The sequence below is a fragment of the Alosa sapidissima genome, chromosome 14 (genome assembly GCF_018492685.1).
Source record: "Alosa sapidissima isolate fAloSap1 chromosome 14, fAloSap1.pri, whole genome shotgun sequence".
Lineage (NCBI taxonomy): Eukaryota > Metazoa > Chordata > Actinopteri > Clupeiformes > Clupeidae > Alosa > Alosa sapidissima.
Window position 1 is genome coordinate 28,264,854 of NC_055970.1, and position 21,948 is coordinate 28,286,801.

The following is a 21,948-nucleotide window of genomic DNA, read 5'->3' on the forward strand; positions in this document are numbered from 1 at the left end:
TTCACTCGTGCTGCACCTACTGATACAAAACTCCCCAAAGCGTCAAGCTATACCAACAGAGTTTGGTGTTTCTGCCGTAAACCTCTATCCGACAATATGGTGATTTGTCAATATAAAAATTGTAAGATTGTGCAATTCCATGTGTCATGCTTGAGACTGAAGAATGCACCCAAAAGAAAATGGTTTTGTTCAGATTGCAAAGTTCTGCTGAACAAACAAAAAACAGAAATATAAAGGTGCATGTTATGTCCCTGTATGTTTTATCAGTGTTTGTTTGCTTTTGTCTGTTCTGTGTATCTTTCTGTTGTGTTTCAGACAGTCCAGCAGGGGGGCTTAATTGCTGGGCCGGCCTATAAAAGGTGCTGGCTGACGTCATCCGGAAGCTCGCTCGATCGTTTGCTCACTTGCTTTTGGGATTTAGGTTGGGGTTGCCGCTGCCATGCCACGCTACGCTCCGCTGCTTCGCTCAAGCCACGCGTTCCAGCAGTTTTGTCTCCGTCGCTCCTGCCTGCTCTCGGAGTGAGAGTCCGGGAATAGGCTGGGGATTGCCTGGGCCTGTGCTTGAGGCCTTTCGTTTTGGACTTTTGTTGCAGCCTTAGTTTGTGTTCTTTAATACTTTTTCCTATATTTTTGTAAATAAATATTTTTGCATTGATCCTCCGCAGTAGTTTTTGCCATCTCCTATCTTTTGTTCATGTCCCACAAAACCCCTAGACAGTGGGACGTGACAGTGCACAAATAAACTATTTCATCTCAATATTCAAAGACCCGTATTTTATTGATCAAATGGAACTATAGATTTACACATATTAACTAAGGCACAAGATACATGAACAATTTTATCAAGCGAAGTAACATTATATACAGTGTCTGTCTGTAACAATGTGATTGGAATGATAGTTTCAAGGATGGTATATTTTTGTCTGGTCAAGCCAATTACTCTCTCAACATGTATTCGAACTTTTGATATGTTTCTTGATTTCTCAATGTCTTCAGATGATAGCTGTGTTTTTCCTTTTGTAAAAATGGGAATTACCAATTTGGCCCCATACAATGCAAATGTATCTTTCAGATCAAACCCCCGGTCTGCCAGAACTACATCTCCTGGATTCAATTTGGCAAGGTATCCTGAGTGTTCTGTGATGTATTTGTCACTTGCTCTACCACCATAACCTCTGGAAATGAATGAAATGGTCCCCTGTGGGGTGATGCTGATGAAACATTTAACAGTGTTGTGGTGTTTGTAATTAGAGTAGGTTTGAGCCCTGGCCTGTAGACTAGATGCTCTCTCAACAAAAATTTCAAAACAGTCAATCACTGATGTACATTTTGGGAATGTGACACGGAAAGAAGTTGGTAGTGTTTTCCTCAATTCTTCGCGATCAGGCCACACAATCATGAGGGGAACTAGTTTGACATATAGTGCATTAATTACATTGTTGAATGTTCTTGATATGGTGGAAGTGCTGACGCCTAGAATGAAAGCCAAAAATTGTGTGTGTAGGTTAAATCTGAGTCGCATCATGGTCATCAGGAGTTGTTGGAATGGACTAAGAATATTTACATTTCCTAGATGACTGCCAATAAGTGTGAGCATAGTCAACAAACATTGGTAGTTTGGCAGACCAGTCAGCAATTTAACCTTGCCCTCATTGGCCCTGAATGTGTCCTCCTGTAGTGACAGTCTGGCAATATCCTCCTTGATTTTTAAATTCTCGGAACGAAGAGCTTGACACTCTCGATCCAGTTCATCCATGTATTCCATGTCAATGTCTGTTTGAGTAGACACACAGTTTGTGCTGGGATTTGGTGCAGGCTGTGTGTCTAGCTGTGTCTCTAACTCATCATCCAGCTCTGGCGCAGAGTCTGTGTCCTTGTCAGAGTCATATGTGGATAGTAGTAAAAGGGTTTGGGCAGCGGCTGTCCTCTCCCTACCTAGAATGACAATTATTACATTATATTTATTTATTTATGATAGATACTTATTATGATATATAGGCCTATATATTACTTATTTATTTAAATATTACATTATATTTATGTATTTAATTAACTATTTATATATGTATATGTATATGTTCTGCCTTCTAAAAATGCATCTTATTTGTAATTCTGATAGCCTTATTTTACATTTCTTTACATATGCTTCCACCTTGCGGTCATTTTGGGTAACTGAATAGTAGTAGGACTAAGTACTATTCCTGTGTTTACTTCTTGGTTCAGTCTACCACGAGTTTATCACGGATGAACACGGTCTCAGAAAATCCCTTCTAATTACGTTTCAGCCTTGGACATTACTTGTCTGTAAGTAGACCGTTTGTGTTAGGGGAATATTTCTCATGAGATATCTTTGATTTTCGTACTTCTGTAACTTGGCTACGTATTTTGTGCATACTTTAGTTAGATAAATGATGCTAGCTCTCGTTGGTATTCCGAGTCACGTTAAGAATGAGTTAGGCTAGCGATCTCTGTGTTTTGAAGCTATGCTGTTTGCATGTGTAATATGTCGAATGTATCCTTATGTAGCCTACCTTTTTGGTATTCTTGTACAGTTTTACGTGTCTGTAGTTTTGAGTGAAAGTGAAGTATTGTTGAAAACTTAAGTAAACACAATAACAGTCAAGCATTGCCATTTCATTGAAAAACTTCTGAAAAACAGTGTTAGCTAGCTGTCTTGTTCTGCCTGCTGGTAACGTAGTAGGAGGGCAGCATAATATATTCTCAACAGATAACTCATTCACTAAGCCATTCACCTTCACATTTGTTTTTCTTTGCTACCATTCTGCGTGCATAACCTTCCATCGCCTGCGCCCGTTTCCTCTTAACTGGTGATGACACATATTGGAATATGGAAGGCACATAATCTGGCGATAGTGGGTCATCACATTTCTCTGAAACAAAAGCAATAAAGATGTTATTTTAAAAAAAAAGTTATGCTACTGATCACAAATTGAGTTGATCGTTGATCTACTCAGATCTAACAGATCTAAGATGGTTATCCTTAGGTTGGCAAGCGTGCATGATTTAGCAGATGCTTTTGTCTAAAGCACCTAGCAAATAAAAACATATAGAAGCTAGCCTAACTTAGAATAGCTAAAACATTAACAGTGAACAGTTTTAAAATGTTGGTAAGACTGCATTAACGAAATTACCAATAATAAACAATAATGGCAATGCAATATCAACGATTACAGCCTGATGAAAAATCAATAGATCCGAAGTCACAAACAGATAGGCTACACTTCCGATTAGATCTAGGCTATTTTCTGACAAGTACCATCAACATACAGTAGGCTAGGGACATACGTTCGTCTTGACTTACCTTTTATAAAGTGGTCGCTGCAGACGCGATGCCCATCTTGGATATTGTAGCCTACACGCTTCACAGCTGTTATCCATCTCGCTCGGCGATTAGGATCTAATGGAAAACGATGAAACGATTTCCCGTCACCTTTTTTCTTCCTATTGTAGCAACCAACTGCTACGCAAGTGGTCGGCATCTCTCAGTCAGTGTTTTGATAATAAAATTCAATTTTGAAGATATTTGTAACCATAGTAACTACAGTAGGCCCATGTGTAACATATGTAACCCGCTGTATGTCTACCGCTCTGCCTACCACGCTTGCCTACCAGTCCAGTTGTAAACAAACGGTCACATGACAATTATGACGTAGGTGCAAAACCTTAATAGGCAACAGCTGCAGCATATTATGTATACACGAAAATTAGTAATTTTAATGGCATGGGTTACAAATTTGAGCCTGTGAGCGACAGGCCTGTAGTGTCTTGACTACCACTAGATGGGTTTCAGGCTCCAGCTCAACCTTCAGTAGGATCATTTGGGTGAAAATGACTGTGTGGGCGCTGACGGAGCATGGACACTGGAATCTATCTGTTGCAAAGCAGTGGCGAAACGTAGGGAAAATGTTCAATGAAGCCAAAGTGACGGGAAACATATGTTTATTTATGTATGTGTTTATTTCGGGGGTATACATTTTGTGCAATGTACAACATAGATACATTTTGTGCGGCACAATATAGGCTACTGTAGACCTAGCCTACAGGTCATGTACTGTAGAAAACTGGACGAGGGGCGCTTGAGACAGCAACACGCACGCTATCTCTCTGTCTCCCTCCATCCCTCACACACACACATTGCCTACTGTACATCCTCCACACAACTGCATACTCACTCACCACCACTACATTAGGCCTATGCGAAGGCTACGGTGCATATACAAATAAGCTATATAACACGCATTGTCACGTCAATGTAGGCTAACGCAGTATGAACTACTGGCACTAGTAACAGCAACTCACACGGGCTCTCTCTCTCCCTCCCTTGAAACTGCTAAAAACTTCGTTACCCCAAGTTGACCCCAGATACACGGAGGATACACGAGTTTGCCGTTTATTTTAGGCTAACGTTAGTGGAGAATTTGCAGATTTTTACCTTGTGGATGTTGATATTGCACGAGTCTCTTGGATAGGGAGGGAAAGTGAAAACCAGCGTCCCAAGTGGTTGCGTTCCTATCGACGAGCAGCTCCAATGTTAAGTCCCATAGACCTATTTTTTTTTTAAATACTGTGAAGCCAAATCAGCGATCTTATCCACCAAAAATATTTTTCAGTGTCTATACAGTAATAATCTTCTAACTGTGAAAATGTCAGACCATATTTTGCCTTATTTAAAAAATCGAAATTGCTCCTTTTGTTTCATAAACGAACTACAAAAAAGCCACGTGACTTTACCCTTCGACCTTACTCACGGTAGCATGGTTTGTTTATTAGCCTGGTTAGCATTGCCACTTAACACTTACTGCCAGCTCTTCATGTGAGTAGAAGCACAACACCAGTTATCCAGACATAAAGGTTATCACCACGCGGTTTACATCACCTTCCGTTATTACAAAAATATGTAAGCCAGTTAAGCAAATTTCTGTATTGATCAGTTAGAGATTAAGCGCCCAAACCTGTGACGTCACATGCAACTGTAGTTTGTTATCACCATGTTACGACAAAAACTCAAAACAATTCAACTGATCCTAAAAATAAGGTATGACCACTTGAAGCAATAGAGGTGACCCCAGTGCCTAACATATGGAAGGCATTAAATTAAGATCCCAATGTGCACCGAGATATATTTTTTCTAAAAAAAAATCCCATCCCCTCCGCTAAACTCTAGGAACGCAACCACTAGATGGCGATGAGATTACTTTCCCTCCCTATAGCAGCACTGCTAGTTAAACTCCCTCTCATCAACAATCTGCCCTGAGACGGTGAACAACTGGCTTCAGGGTGAGTAGAAAGGGACATTGGATTCTGTTTACAGACCCGCTGTGGTTTAGTTACCAGCTAGTAAAAGCATTATTATCGATCTGTGATATCGTCGGAGTCATGGTTTATACTCTCTATGGTCGGAGTGCTAGCTTGTGGAGTTTGACATAAGAGTGTTTCCAAGGTGTTTAGCTGCTAGCCCTTTCCTAGGTTGGATCGAATGGTAGCCTATCTAACACTGGACCTCATCTGAGGCTACTTCGAGATATTATTCCAAAGGGGACAGATAGGCTACTGCACTTAAAACTTTAAACGATTGAACGAACCTTCCCGGACTTTGTAATTGCGACCAGTGACTGCATTGGGTGAACAAAGCCGAAGTTGAAACTTAGGCTCCATGGCACATAGACTGTGGGCTCGCCCTTCTAGGAATTGAAAAAGACTACAAGCTGCCCCACCGAGTTTGCGATAAAGTAAGCAAGAAAAGGGTTTTTTAAGTCAGGATATGGCAAGTCAATGGCATTTATTCATCCAAAGTTACAGACCAGTTTCCATAGTGCACATCTTATCAATAGTTTGAATGTCGTGTGTGTTTTTGCTCATTGACAAAATAGCTTATGATTCATGCCCAATTAATTTCCCCTGTTAAAGTGTTCGCCTTTGTTTCACTAGTTTGGTTTCATTTTGTATGAGATTTTGTGATGTAGGCTAGCCTATGATAAATGGCTTATGGCCAATATGTAACTCAGCTAGGTCTAATGTTAGTTTCCTCAGCCATGTCAGCTAGCCTCAGACTCATTATCTGCTATGGCTGCTAGTGCTAGTGCAGAGTAGCTTACCATGCCAGTGACGTAGCCGATTGTTGAAATCCAACAACACCACTTTCAACGTACAATTTTATCCCTTTTAATACATTCAGCCATTTTAATCATTGTACCAATGAGAAGAAATAAAATACATCTGTTATATCACCTTTACTTCAAATTCCAGTTCAGTTCATCTTTAAGGTGTGTTGCTAAAGCAGCCATAATGAAATGAAGGAGTCATTGGATACTTCACACACACATGCTTTTTAATTTCACAGACTACAACTACCAAGCTGGAATCAAAGCACATCGATTCCCCTCTCACACCCTGCACGCACTTAAAACAAAATAAACAGGCGTCTCAGTCTCACGCATGTATAGGCAAAACTGTATCAGACCGGTGTAAAGTTGGTAAATCTTCCATTTTTGTAGCACGTGCAACAAATGACAGTCGAAAGATCCAATTACAGTGCTGCTATCAATTTGCTTGGTATAACCGCATTTATAGTTTTCTACAAATGCAATTAATCAAATTGGCCTCCATCACTCAACCAACGCTAATGGTAACATTACCTAGGTCCTTATTGATATTATAAGATTAACGTACCTGCAGTAAAAACCAAGCATGTCCGATAAACATCCTCAGATTTATTTCGGCTTCAAGAAGAAATGGAAATTACATTTCATGTGAACATCATCCTATCCTTATTAGACGTTCTCTGCGGTAAGCTACACTCCTTGTATGAAGCGTCCATTGTTTTTCCAACCCACTTTTAACTTCCAACAAAATTACGTCTCACTGCAACGACGCGCCATCTAGTGGACAAACAACTACTTATCGCCAATACTGCAAATGCAGCCATGATGATGATGATGAATATTTATTTTGGCTTTCTTTTAATCCTACTGAATTTGTTTTATTAAAAAGTCAGCATTCATTTGCTGCTCTGCCTCAGGTGGCTGAATTAAATCCTTATACCACAGCGGTAGGGCAGGTTTGCTTCTCACCTAAAATACAAAAGAATAATAAGAACATCAGAGCGTTGTTCCAGAGGGATATTGCCATTCCCTATGTAGTTCCATACTGGTCAGGATTATGTGATGACATTCCATGGAAGAAAGTGTGGACTTTACCCCTGAAATACTTACTAATAAATAAAGTATGTGAAGTGACTTATAGGCTTATCCATAGATACTATCCCTCCAAAAGCTTTATCATCAGAATGAAGAAAGACCTAGATGACACATGCTCGTTTTGTAAAAAAATCACCAGAAACATCCATACATTTATTTTGGTCTTGTCCCCACACTGAGAAATTCTGGGCAGATCTACTCGCAATGTTGTGCACCAAACTTAATTATAATTTTGAGTTTTCTTTTAAACATGTTTTATTTGGCTTCTATGACTTTACTATTGAAAAAAGAAATATTTTTTATATTATTAACCTTGTATTCCTACTTGCCAAATATTTTATTCATAAATGTAGATACAAACAATAAACCACTCCTCCCATTATTTACAAATGATCTAGAAATATACATTAACAGTCTTCAGTGTTCAACGAGTCCCAAGGCCATTAAAACAACCCTCCTCTTAGGCTCTTTCAACCTTTTTAATAATAATGCACTAATAGTAATTATTATTATTTTATCTTATTTTATTTCATTCTCATTGTTTTTATTTTTTTCTCATTATTTATTCATGTTTTTTTCGTTCCATGTCCTTATGTTTTTTGTCTGTTCACCATTGTATTCTTTTAACTATTTGTCCCCTGGTATGTTATATATGATCTAACTTTTGATAACAGTTGATATTGTGTATATACTGCACTATATACTGTACCTCTTGATGAGTTTGATTAATAATAAAAAATAAAAATAAATATTGGTCTCTCCTTCATTCCTCCACCCTCCTATCGTTCCTTCCTCGTTTCCTTCACAAAATGAATTAGAAAGAGGGGCTAGGACTGGAGGGATGTAGGAGGAAAAGGCAGATAAGAAAACCCCATACTGTAGCCTGGACTGTATTTACGGTCATGTACCATCATCATCAAGGGAGAAAATTGACTGAGCATCAAGCTCTTTTACAGCAATGCCCTGAGTTTACAAAACATATAGGCCTACAACAATAATAATCAAAATAACAAAACAAGAGCAATAAAAAAAAAGATAGGCCTACAAAAGCCAAATAATAATAATAATAAAAAATAAATATATTGAGGCTTTTCACGACTAGTCATCAGACCATACAGTAAGTCGCCATATTGGAGATAGGCTACCTTCTCCACATCACAGCAAAGCACAGGCACTTAAGTAGATCCTGAACGTCGTCAAGGAAAATGGTTAATTATTGCCGTGTTTTAGGTTGTACCATTAGGTCAGACAGAGAGAAAAAATTGGAATATGATTGACTTCCAAAAGTTATTAAAAACCTGGGAGAGGAATGCCAGAAGTTATCAGAAGGAAACGCTTGTGGTTGGACTTGGTACTGCGTCTCCCTCACCCCGCTCGTAGGATCTCCCTCACCCCGCTCGTAGGATCTGCACCGCCAATAAACCGTAATTTCTCGAAATATCGCGCCTTTTCTTGTGGTCCAAGTCCTGCCCTATATGCCTTTGCATTTTGGACGTATTTTGATGAACTTTTCTGTTGCTTAGACATGGCTATATTCAACTAAAGTATTGAAAGTGCACAACGTCAGCAGGATAATTTAAAAGGCATCCGCGACTACATTGTACGTCTGCCCTAATTCTTATGCATTATATATGCAGTAGATACTTATTATTCATTTGCACATAATTCTTATGCATTTTATATGCAGTGGATACTTCAAATATTGACACGTGTCAATATTTGAAGTATCCACTGCATATAAACATTGAGAAATTAACAATGAAACTGGGTTCCACTAAAGCGTCTGCTAATAATTTAAAATATAAACAATTGTGACTTCCTGCACAATCACTGACTGCATCTTTAACTATAATTTATAGATAGTTTCTCAAATATATTGTTTCTTTGTGCCCTGGTGTAAATAGCATTGTGGCTATGGACACCTCAGTGCAAGCATCTGCTTTCATTTTTTTGTATCCATTTGTTTGCAAGCTGTGACTAGTGGTCAAGAAGATGAATGGTACTATTTCTTCTACTATTTATATAATTATCTTAAAAAAATTAAAAAGATATAGCCTAAGCTTATTGTGATATACTCAGTATACTCAGCATAATACTCATGGCTTAGTAACATATTGTTAGTGTTTTCTTCATCCATATATTCTCATCAAGCTCCTTTATTTCTAAAATTAATTTCCATCCCTTGGCATCTTTCCTCTCCTCTCAGTTATTTGACAGTTTTGAACAATACAAAGAAAATATCATTCATGCACATTTTTGTAATAAAACCACCTGTTTTTCAGAAGTGACAATAGCTTTATTACATTAGGGTCACTAGAGGTCACTGTTGCACTGTATTCCCATACAGACAGAAAAATAAGATAATGTGGTGGTGTGATTTCAGAGATCGCCGCTGATGTAAGCTCCTTTTACAATTACAATACAGCATCAATATATTTTTGTTCATATCCTCAACACCATCCTTTTTACTGAACTCCTGTAAACTGAACTCCTGTGAACTGAACTCTTATAAAGGATACATGGGTCACTGTCCAAACCTTGTAGGATGGAAGACAAATATATTCACAGTATGGCTGGAGTGGACCATTAAAAGTTTGTGCATGCCCAGTGATTTTATAAAAGGCCCTAGATACAGAACAATTTGCAAAAAAGAGTGATATGAACCAATGTTTGACCCAAATGACAAAAATCATTTGTGTGTCAATGTTTGAGGTATTCACTGCATATAAACATTGAGAAATTAACAATGAAACTGGGTTCCACCGGGTGGTTCTATTTTTCAGTAATTTTCTTTGTACTAAAATGGCTTATGGGGTAGTAGGAACCTGAAAATCGGTTTAATCATTTAGGTTTAGTGTCAGGGTTGTGCAGGAGGACCCAAGTGCAAGACTCCAACAGGCAGAATTACAGACAAAACACAATTTATTTTAACACGAACTTAACAATTAGACTTTTATTTTATTTTAACAATTAGACAACAAACAGGACTTGGGCTAGACAAGGAGAAACAGAGAGACGATCCGACAAGGAACAGAGAAACAGGAGGGTAGAAATACACAGAGCAATTAACAGAGAGACAGAGGACTGGACGAAACCAACGAGACAATAACAGGGAACAGGTGAGGAGGCAGAAATGGAGGGAAAAACAAAAGTCCAACCAGGGTGGGTCAGACCTTCATGGTACAGACCAAAATGTATTGAATTGCATTGAATTACATAGCTAATAAGCCTATTTGATATATTTCATGCGTATGCATGCTTTTTAAACATACAGTATACACTTTACAGTAGTAGTATACATTTGAAAACGGTATATAATGGTTAATATGATTAATTCATAAACTTTGTCATGTTTTCTAGTATTATCTATACGGACCTGACTTTTACCATAAACTGGCACTTCAACCGTTTGGTTGAGCATGTTTTCAAAAAAATATTTGACCATGAAAATATGTATATTAATACATGTGTTATTCCACTTCATTTTAACATAATTATTACAAAAGTCTTACTTTTAAAAACTTGGTAGATAAAATATGGGCAAAATCGTGTAAATTAATTTCTTAAATCGCGTATGATGAGAAGGTGTGGCCTTCGACATTACAGAGGTACTGAGCAAATATTTTGTGCTTAACATGTAGTACTCAAGTGGTAGATATGGCTCCATATGTTTGAACTCAAAACAGTTGGATTTTTTGGTAAGATATGGTGTCTTAATATGGGTCGCAATTTACAGTAATGACCATGGAAAATGTAGGGTCTCAAGGCCAGAGCAGTATTGGTATCATACTTGCCTTGTTACTTGTTGCTCTTTCACCCCAAAGGGACATTTATATCAAATAAAAACAATAAAGTCAAAACTTATTTTAAACAATAATAGTTAAATTGGGTTTTGTGTAAAAAAATCTGAGATATCGCCCAGCCCTACAAAAAAGTTTATAATACCCTTCATGTCACACTTTTTGCACTATTTTTCTGTCCAAGTAAAGTAATATCAGGGGCTGGAAAAGATATGAAGACTTGTACAGGCCTTGGTATTGGGACCCATTTATGATAGACACATTTTGAACAAAATCTGAGATCATGGAGCAACAACCTTATCTGAGTTGATACAGAATGAGCCACATACAGTAGCTCTCTAAGCCAACATCACATCATACAAGCTAAGCAGTTGATATGTCTGGTAGTTTAGGGGAAAGTCTGCCAGATAGGTGTTCATAATTTTTGTGAAGGATGGTAGTACTGTATAAGGTTATGTGTGTTTGTATGTTTCAGGAGAGGACATCCCATGAGTTCTTGCCTGAGCTACACATAGCAGCCAACCTTGCTGCTCTGTGTTAACATCTGTTTCTCCATCTCACTCTAGAAAAGGTACTCTCCTTTGCACTTGGCTTTATTCCCAACTCAAACCTCCAACATAATGAGAATAATTAGAAGCTCTATACAGAGTAGCTGCCAGCAATATGTCATGGGAAATGGATAAACTAGATGTTGAGAAAGTGGTGTCCAAGTGGAGTGTAATGTATTAAAAATACACCAATTCTGCCTTATCTATTTATTTAGGTTAACAGAGAATCAATCACTTTGTACTGTATGTGTTTGGATGTTGGTAATCCTACATCATAGCCTGGAAGCCAACCCAAATTAAAAAAAAAAAGGGCGAGATATTTGGTCTGGACTTCATTTGAGAAGCTTCTATGAAAACTTAAGAACTGTGCGGACCAATCAAATCGTGTGTTGGTGGGCTTTAAACGATAATGGATTGATGAGCAACCATAGATATGTAAGCAACGGTGCCTAGTCATTTATGTCAACTGAGCTCACTTTGGTTGATTGTGTTTTAAAGAAAAAGCCTGTTGCTAGAGAAGCGAGACGTTTAGATGCCCCTATTGTGTCTGTTGTACAAGATATTGACAGCGCAATAACTTTAAAAAACGAACAGAAAACAGCAATTAAGGCCAGGGGCGTCATGCAAGCCAAAATTCAGAGGGGGCACAATCAGGCAATTTTTTTTCGGGGGGGGGGGGGGGGGGGGTCGTGTTAGTTGGGGGCTGGAGATTTCTCCTGGAAATTTTGAAATTCTGGCTGCTAAACATACCATTTCAATGCAGTTTGGAAGGGACAGAAATACCTTAACAGAGCAAGCAGCAACCCTCATCTATCTGAGGACTAAGATAAAGTATCTGTAACTTAATTTTGTAAGTTAATGTAAAACACATAGGTTGGTGAAAGAACTGTAAGCTCAAATTCAGCTCATTAAAGTGTAAGCTCATTAAAGCATGTTTAGACACACACATTTACACTTAGGCGTACTACACATGATTTTAAAAACAGTATTGCAGTTATGATTTTATTATACTTACATTTAATAGCTGAGGTCTGACTTTGTGGTGCTCAGAAATTAAATTAGTTCATCTTAATTCATGTGATGAAGGACTTTGAACGAAGTTTGACAGGTTTCAGTGCTGAGTAAGGTTAACACTAAATATTTGAATATTTTACTTCTAGTAATATATTTTTCATTACCATTATGGCAAGCAATAGGCTAGGCCTACCTCATTTGTAAGTTGCTACCTGCAAATCATGAGCAAGTGACCTGATAACCTAAGTTATGAGCGCATGAGAGAGACTATTATACTTTCTTGCCCTCTACATCACGGTCAGCGATCCTATTTATATAAAACAACTTTAGGCCTTCTTTTAAAAGGGTACCCTCGAGATAAATGGGTATTCCTCACATGAAAGAAATGATTTGTTGGAATGTATTGCTCTGTGACATTATACACACAGAATATTCCTCAACATTCATAGTATACCCTACTGCTCTCTCTCTCTCTCTCTCTCTCTCTCTCTCTCTCTGTGTTATAAAAGGCTGCAGAAGCCAAATGGAGGGGATCAAAAGCCCACTGGCTTCAGATGCTGGGCATTGGTCTAGAAAAGAGAGCAAAGGTTTCACTGCATATCTGGACAGAGTGCTACTTATGGTTTCAACAGACTAAATGTATCTTTGTGCGTAAAGTATTCTGTCCTTGAGAGGTCCAAACTTCTCATTTAAAAATGAGTAAATAAAATAACAGATTATGACCTTAAATTACAGTATTTTTTTCTCTAAACATTGTATGTGAACCTGGACCACATATTGCAGTGCCAATTGCTGGAAATATGGAGACTGATCTGGAGATGAAGCTGATGTTTGAACCTTACCGAAAGAGGTGACAGGAAGTGTTTCATCATGAAAACCACCTTGCAATAAGATCTGCTCTATATAATCTATAATAAGAGGTTCATTTTGAAGTCAGAAGTATGCTGTGGCATCAAATGAGGTGAATTTAGACCAGCTAACCCTAGCCTACAATTTCAGACGATTGGTAAACATATTACTTATGCGTTTTTATTACAAAAAATTAGGTATTTATAAATATGCATAGAGTAGTGTGTATTTACCAAACCAACAAATCAAGGGACTGACTGCAGCCAGTTTTGTAAACAATGAAGCTATTGATAACTCAGTTAAAAAATGAATGTAAAACAACATCATGCTCATAATTTAAAGCTATGTCTAAAGCCAGTGTCTTTATTTTTGCCATGAGCAGCTAGTGTCTTTTACTGTAGTTATCGGTAGGGCAAGTCAGGCAAGTATGGTCTTGGGGTTGGACATTTACCCAGCCATCTGTCTCTCTTTACTATGGTGTCCCAGGGCTCGCAGGACAAGTTCTTGGTGCCAAGGATCAGTTGGTGGAGGCACAGAGGATATGCAATAAAGTAAAGAGACCACAGCCAGACCAGGTAGTGTCACTGCCCTATCTACTCTGAGTGTTTTCCACAAAATTAAATTGGTCTGTCACACAGAAAAAAAAGAAAAACTAACAATTCCTGCACAGTAAAGAAATGTGTACTCTGTAGGTTAAAAACCTGTAGACAAATTGCAAGTGATGTTTTTTCCTACAAGTTAGCTTACCATCAAAATGACTTCGAAGCTGTTATATTAAGGTAAAGCATTGGCATAAGGTGCCTTTTAGTGAAAACAGCAAATACTTGTTGAGCGTAATGTCTCCTTTACCCAGATACACGGACTCATCAGATTCAAAATAAACATTCTCTATTTTACTATTTAAAGTATTTTGTTTATTTTTTTATTATTTATAATGGACAGTGTACATTGATTAGCATGCTCATTTAATTAAGGTAACACAAGGGAATATTTGCCCTCTCTGCTAGTGGAAGAATGTGCTGGGCTAAAGCAAGAGCACTTGCACTTCTCAATCCAATCCATTTCTCAAAGGCAGACAGCTGAGACTGCCCGCTGTCTAGATACAGCAGCCATCTCAAAACCTGGGCAGGGAAAAATGATGGGGAAAAGAATAAGCTTTTCTAAAGAGCTTGATGGATGGGCCCATGTGGAGTCTACATCCCTTCCAGCCTTCTCCACTTCCTGTCAAGGAATTCCTTTGGGAAACTAAACCATGAAAAAAGTGACTCAAAAGCCCCCTCTCTTTATTATTGAGCATTTTTAACCTCTTCCTGTGCATGAGAAGATAGTTGCTAGGTTACAGGTAAGCAGGGTAAGCACGTTATGTCGCTCCGTCTAGCTAATTGTTTTTGCTGATTTTTTTTTTTAATTTTCATAATTTTTATGCAATCTTTTGTTCTATTTTTGTATTTATTCTTTAAGTTAAAGGGATATTCCCTTGAGTTAAACAATTGATTTTTACCTTTCTCCAGTTCATCCAGCAGTTCTCTGAGTCTGGCGATACCACTTTTAGCTCCAGCCTAGCATAGATCATTGAAACGAATTAGACCATTAGCATCTCGCCTGCTAGCATCACACTTAAAAGTGACAAAGATTTCCGGTAATTTTCCCATTTAAAACTTGTCTCTTCTCAAGTTAGAAAGTGTGCAATTGTTCTAGGCTGATTTCACATGGAACTATACCGGTACTCATATTCCGGCGCAATAATCTGCTGCAGCTCAAACTTGTTGCTGGAAGTTATACCCTACGGTGACTATTTTCAGGTGCTGTGTGATATCATTGTGCTGTTGCGCCCATGGTACGTTTGCAACGTTTCTTGATTATTACTTTTTTGTCTAACTGTTGCCTCGTCTATAAATTAGCCTTTAGAAGTGGATTGAGGTCTACAGTCCTCTTCCATTGCCATAGGATCAAAAACACACAGTTAATATATCTTGTTATGAAGTTTTCTGATTTGGCTTACTGTATACTCTCATCTTTAGTTGTTTAATCAACAATTTTCCAGTACTTACCAAGCATGTTACCTGATCTAATCACTTGATGAGCTGATGAGCTAATCCCTTCTCTAGTAACTTGATGAGTGGATGAATTAATCCCCCTCAAGGAAGGACCTACTGTACTAAGACATCAAGTAATCCTCAGCATCAGGCAGCTTGACCCAGCCTAAATGTTGTGGTGGATCACTTTGTACTAAATGTTGTGGTACACTTTGTAGTTTTGGGGTGTGTGACTTGGCTTCTTGTGCTTTGCATCAAAGTTGTTTATTTAGGCCCTACTTAGTTTTTTTTTATATGCAGTGGCATTTTCCCCTCTCCCACAATTAAAAAGGATGACATCAAGTCTGTAACTTAAACGATTTAATTACGAACCTGTCACTATTGTTTTTGTTTCTTGCATTAAGAATTGGACATTGGAAAAGAAATGTCTAAAAGCTGTCTTTGGCTTTCGAAATTGGTGTGTCATGCCTAGAGTGTCCTGGCAATGTCCAAAGCCAAGTAACGCACACAGGCAATGTTATGCCATCAGTTCCTCTAAGTGATTCCTTTTCCCCCTTGATATAGAGCATAGCTACATCAGATGCCTGTGGCACTGACCATGTCATGTGCAATAGGTCCCACTTAATTCTTAATTTAGTTTTAATAACGAGAAAGCCCTGTAGGCAAAGCCTTTATCCAAGTTCTCATTTCTTTAAAAGGAATTAGATCACTAACTGGATTTGTGGTAGTCACCTTAGTGTTGACACTCCAATTTCAATTGAAAGAGCCCTGCCTCATTAGATCACGTTGACAGCAGGCAGTGAGGTGGAAAGAAATGTTACCACAACTTTTGCCACAACATAAACCACTGTTTAGTGTTACCCCCCATTTTTGAATTCTGCTCAAATATTTTATTTGGTGACGAATACATTGATTTGATGTGCACAGACAGACACAATGTTTAACGCCATTATTAATTGTAGAAAATTTACGGAGGACTTTGATGGATCATTTTTATAATGATTATCCTTTCTGAATAATGTGAAAATAGTCAGAGAATGGGACAAATTCCACAGAAATGTATGGGTCATTTATGGGTTATGTCTATACTGTTATATGTCCTAAATGAAATATGGGTGTTTGAATTGAGACACGTGCTAAATTAAGTTTATCAATTTCCATACCAGTATTGTTTTTCTTTTCAGTATGATGTCAGTGTTTAAAGGATGAGTGATGTTCAAACCTGAAAGTGAAAGAGAACAGAGTAGTTGCTATACAGTGTGCTCATACAGATTCTAATTAATCAATAGATTCTAAGGAGAAGTTGAGCTATGAAAACTGTCAGTGATGGCATTTATTTATAAAGGGTAAATATGTCAGGTATAATAAGCATAAGCAGTAGTAGAAATTGTACAGTTATACAGTCACATAAAAGAACAAAATATATTATTTAATTTTTTTTAATACTAATTAACATCTTCAAAATGAATTTTATGCATGCTGTTTTATGCAAATGGTTCCAAATGAAGTGGGAAGCCTGACATTGTATTAAGTCGATCAGTGCACTTTCAGGTGTTTAACTTGACACAGCAACTCTTATTGAATCTTTCAAAGTGTATATCAGTTTAGCAAGTTCTCTGTTTGCTCTTAATGAAATTCATATCAGAGAAGGCTGATTCTCAAAGAAAGGTTGAAACAAAAAGTCAGGCAACTCTTAAGGTTGCTGTGAGTCCACAAGGCACCAAACGTGAATTTTTAAATTTGAAAAGAATGTAATTTTGCAACGTGAGAATTTACATTTTGTCCTCACCAGCATTCAAGTTAAATTCTTCACCTAGTTGCTCAGAAATGCATGTAAGGTCAACTTGCATGAAAGTATTTTAAATGAATGCCACACATGGCTCCAGCTTTCTTCAAACTCCTCTTCCTCTTCTTCACAAGTATGATGAGGACCATAGCTGTCTGCCTGTATCTATTTTGTCTTTGTCTGTTTGCTTCTGTCATGAGACACACATACAGTACACGCGCACACACACACACACACACACACACACACACACATATATAACTGTTACTGATAAGCTCATTAGGTGGAATCATTTTTCATTGTATGGTTTTGGATAATCATAGTCAAATGGTAGCATCAGCAGAACCAAAGCTATTTACACAGCAATCAAGTCATGGCTGTGTGTTAAAACTTCCATTTGAAGTAGTTTTACTGCGAAAGTAAGCTAATAAGTATACAAACTGAGAGAGTTGCCCCAAGTTCATTACGCAATGATAAGACTTCCAACAGGGAATTGAGTGTATATTTTCTTTGCTACCATCAGAGCTATAGGCTACATTTATGAGTCATCTGCTACCAAAGTTCTGCCACTACTTCTTATATTGATGCTGCAAATTGAAGAAGATTTGTAAACACTTACAGACAAGATGAACTGCGACAAACCTGCAACCATCTACAACTTAGGAATGCAAGAGAGAAATTTCATGTGGAGATAATGTTAGTGTGAAAACATTCATGTGTCAATGTATAGTCAAGTTGTTGTTGTTTTTCTTTTGGGGGGGGGGTGTTTCTACCTCAGAGTGCGTTAAAACTCTTTAATATATACTCTTTTGATCCCGTGAGGGAAATTTGGTCTCTGCATTTATCCCAATCCGTGAATTAGTGAAACACACTCAGCACACAGTGAGGTGAAGCACACACTAATCCCGGCGCAGTGAGCTGCCTGCAACAACAGCGGTGCTCGAGGAGCAGTGAGGGGTTAGGTGCCTTGCTCAAGGGCACTTCAGCCGTGCCTACTGGTCGGGGTTCGAACCAGCAACCCTCCGGCTACAAGTCCGAAGCGCTAACCAGTAGGCCACGGCTGCCCCTTTAGGGCTGTTTTGAAATGTATTGGCTCATACATCAGCAACAATTTGAAATGGGAAATAAACACCACTCAAATAACCAAGAAAGACTACAGTACTTCTACTTAGGCAATTGAAGTTAAATGTGAGCAAACATCTGTTGGGGCATTTCTACAAAGCCATTATATAGGGGGATCATTGGTATGGGAGTTATCACCAAAGCATCTGACATATTTGGTTGTATCTTCCCTCTAGTCCACGCCATACCTGTCAACACTCCCGTTTTTCCCGGGTTCTCCCGTATTTCAAGGTCATCTCCCAGCACCCTCCCGTTTTGTTATTTCTCCCGGAAAACTCCCGTAATTTGCATGGTCATCAAACTTCATTTTAAAATCATTGATCCATTCATTTTTTTTATTAGTCTGACATCTTCCAAGTTGCCAGATTGTGTATGAAATACACCCTACACATACACGATCACTTAGTTTCAATTTTAACCGTTTTGTCATAGGCTAAAACCTGGCAACCCAAAACCCAAATAAGGAAGCGGGTGCCGACTGCGCAGCCTGAGTCTCGTCGTAAGCAAGCGGGCTAGTTGAATGGCCTACTCCAGAACTAGCTTTTGTGAAATTGTTGGAATTTAATTGATTAACACAGGCACATAAACTGTTATTGAGTGTTGTTGATACACTGAACTTGTGCCCTCGGAACCAAATCTGACAGCAAGCAGCTTTGGAGTTTTGGAAGTACATGTAGGCTGGTGGATACATAACTGGCATGCGTAAGGTAAAAGCAACGACCAAAATACAGTGTTGAAACACGTGTATGAAACGTATTAAATATGCAAACACAGATCCAGTATAAACACTGAAAATTCTCCCGTTTTTGGAAAGCTAAATGTTGACAGGTATGGTCCACGCTCTGTACTCTGAGCGCACCTTAAACTGCACTTCCAGAATAATCAAAGATCCTTGTCATCCAAACCACCACTTGTTCCACCTTTTCCCTTCTGGAAGTCGCTACAGGTCCATAAGCGCTGGAACCACACATTTCAAAACGAGCTTCATCCTTTCAGCAATAAGACTGTTTTGTCTGTTCACCTGTCTCTCATTGTGCCAATTAGTTTGGTTATTTAAAGCCTGCCTTTTTTTTTAGTTTACTTTGTCAGATCTTCACAGTGTGTGCGGTATGTTGCCTGACCTCACAGTGAGTGGAGTCCGGTTCTGGATCCTGCCTGTTTCTGACCAAGTCCTCTGCCTGTCCTGGCCCTGAGGAGGATAAACAAACAAAAATCTAAATAAACAAGATATGACTCCATTTTATGTCTTTAAACTTGATTAGTTGGTAGTACAGTACAACTGTTGTATAAATGCAGTATGGCACTTGGTAATGGATTGGATTGGTAAAGGCCTACCCATGGCTGTGGGTAGGCTATATCCTTACCAATCCCACTCTCACTCATGCCATATTTTGTTCACACGTGTACATGGCAGTAACTTACTGGCTAATTCGGTTGTTAAAGGAACCATATGTAAGAAATGTATTTCAATTAATCATAAAATGGCCCTGATATGTCACTAGACATGAAGAAATCATGTTAATTTCAAATACTTATATCACTGACTAACAGTTGCAGCCCTCAACTGATGTTGATTTTGTGTTTTATCATGTCATGTTGTGTTTTTGCCTGATGCGCCACCCTCCACCTATCTACTAATCACAAAGTCAGTAGTGTTTCGGCATCCGGGTTGGCAACCTCGAGTCAGGGGGGAGGGGGAGGGGATACACCGCTCTACAGTAATTTGAAAGTGATTGCAGTACCAGTTTTGGCCACAATCTTACATATGGTTCCTTTAAGTCCAACGTCACAGGCCCAACAGCTTTTTGGTCAAAAAATGTTTATAGCGCAGCCAGCAAGTTTTTGCAACTTATCAACCTTGTCACCATCACCGGAGGTACCTCCGTTTTATTGAAAGTAAAACAAAACAAGAGCAATTACTATAGCTGTGCAGCCAGATGATACAATCAAGGGTTACGTGCAGGCTTCTGCAAAAAATAGGATATTATTAGGTTGAGGCAACAAGTGAGTAGTAGGATGACAATTGTCTTAAAGGCTGTACTGAATAGCGGAGAAAGAAATTGTTTATTTTACTGTCTATGGAGAAAAACTAGCGGCTTTGAAAGCCGCTGGACCCGGAAAAAGATTTATTAGCCTATTATTGCATCATCACTTAATAACCGAATAGCTACCAGTATGATACCGCTTTTTTTTAAGTAAACATACTGTATTACCAATGTAGATTCAATTTAAGTGCCAATAAAAAATAATTACATTCACTCACTGTTGAATTTCTTTTGCCATTTTACTGAAGATAATGTAAACAAAAATTACTGCAGAGAAAGCTTTTTCTTACTGTTCGTATTATGCAATACAATACTGGAAACTAACTGTACTGCACAATACTTATCTAGTTTTCTCAGGAAATGTTTAACAGTGAGTACAGTATGTAAGAGAAAACCCCACTGTCTGTTGATGGCAAGCTTTTAATGTATCTCCTTGCTTCCTGAAACTGATCTACAGTACTCAGTGGTATGTTTTTGGATATGCAAAGTTCAATGATCTATTCTGTGGGATTCCCTTTAATCCATAGTGAGAATCATGATTCAACAAGCTCATGACCTACTGCACTTTTGCCATTTTTTCTTTTACTGTTACTTTAGTCTGCTGATGTTTTATCCCCAGGCTGGTCAATGTTTGTGATATATTTAGTATTCATTTTAGGGACAAACTGATTTTTTTTACAAGCAGTTTTTCCCCCCATTTTTGGGATACTTTGTGTTTGTGTGGGGAACATAATAACTGCTTTTATCCAAAATATTTCGATCTTTGTCGAGGCAACACAAACGTATTGTGAGGGAGTGCACAAGAATCACAAGACATTGCATAATGTATTGTCTGCAGACCCAAACATACAAATACAGAGGTAATGACAAAGTATCATGAGGAAAACGAAAAGCAGTTCAGAAAGAATAAAAACACTGTGACCTTTAAGGGGGTTGCATATGCAACAGATAGACCTATTAAACGTATTCTAAACGATAAACGTATTCTAAATTATCATTGAGGGACCTCTGTTAATTTACAAATGTAATAGACCTGATAATAGACATGAATAATGGGACACAGAGAAAACATTACAGCAAACTCTAAGTACACTACACATCATCAACATCAACATACAGTCTGAAAAACAAACTATGTAGTTCTGCATGTCACACAACATTCTCTTATTACCATCTAGCAGCTACATGTGCATTTATTATTAAAACTATTGCAGAAAAGTGTGGTTCCCAATACAATGTAACCTGACAGCCAAACTGACTGGTTACCAATATGACCTTTGACACCTCTTTCAGAGTCTGGCTAGATGAGGAAAATAATATGGCCAGTGTGTCATTCTTGGATGGCCTTTGTGAGGTTCTGTTTGATCGTCTGAGTTGTACTCTGAAGCAGAGTCCTGCACGGGTCCATTTTTGGAGACCCGGCCGTTCTTCTGTTACAAGAAAAAAACTAATACAAGAAAAAATACAACCTGAGCCTGCCTATATGTGCTTATGCCTATAACTATGAGATCAAAGTCGCAGTAGTAACGTG

At 38.3% G+C, this 21,948-nt stretch overlaps 2 protein-coding genes across 2 annotated transcripts in view; one reads left to right on the forward strand and one right to left on the reverse strand.

The window, feature by feature from the left end:
- Window positions 1-350: 350 nt before the first annotated feature.
- Window positions 351-4,488, reverse strand: LOC121681481. The gene is made up of 5 exons (XM_042061241.1): window positions 4,454-4,488; window positions 3,323-3,418; window positions 2,754-2,891; window positions 805-1,935; window positions 351-508 (listed from the first exon to the last, which is right to left on the reverse strand). The coding sequence occupies exons 3-5, from the start codon at window positions 2,800-2,802 to the stop codon at window positions 351-353; spliced, it is 1,338 nt and encodes a 445-aa protein (XP_041917175.1). The 5' UTR covers window positions 2,803-2,891; window positions 3,323-3,418; window positions 4,454-4,488.
- Window positions 4,489-5,214: 726 nt separating this feature from the next.
- Window positions 5,215-21,948, forward strand: part of LOC121681686 (protein unc-13 homolog C-like) — a 121,605-nt gene continuing 104,871 nt past the window's right edge. Inside the window, exons 1-4 of the mRNA XM_042061562.1 lie at window positions 5,215-5,298; window positions 11,493-11,588; window positions 13,363-13,429; window positions 13,915-14,003. The gene's annotated coding sequence lies outside the window, so the exon portion shown is untranslated. The remainder of the gene's footprint in view (window positions 5,299-11,492; window positions 11,589-13,362; window positions 13,430-13,914; window positions 14,004-21,948) is intronic.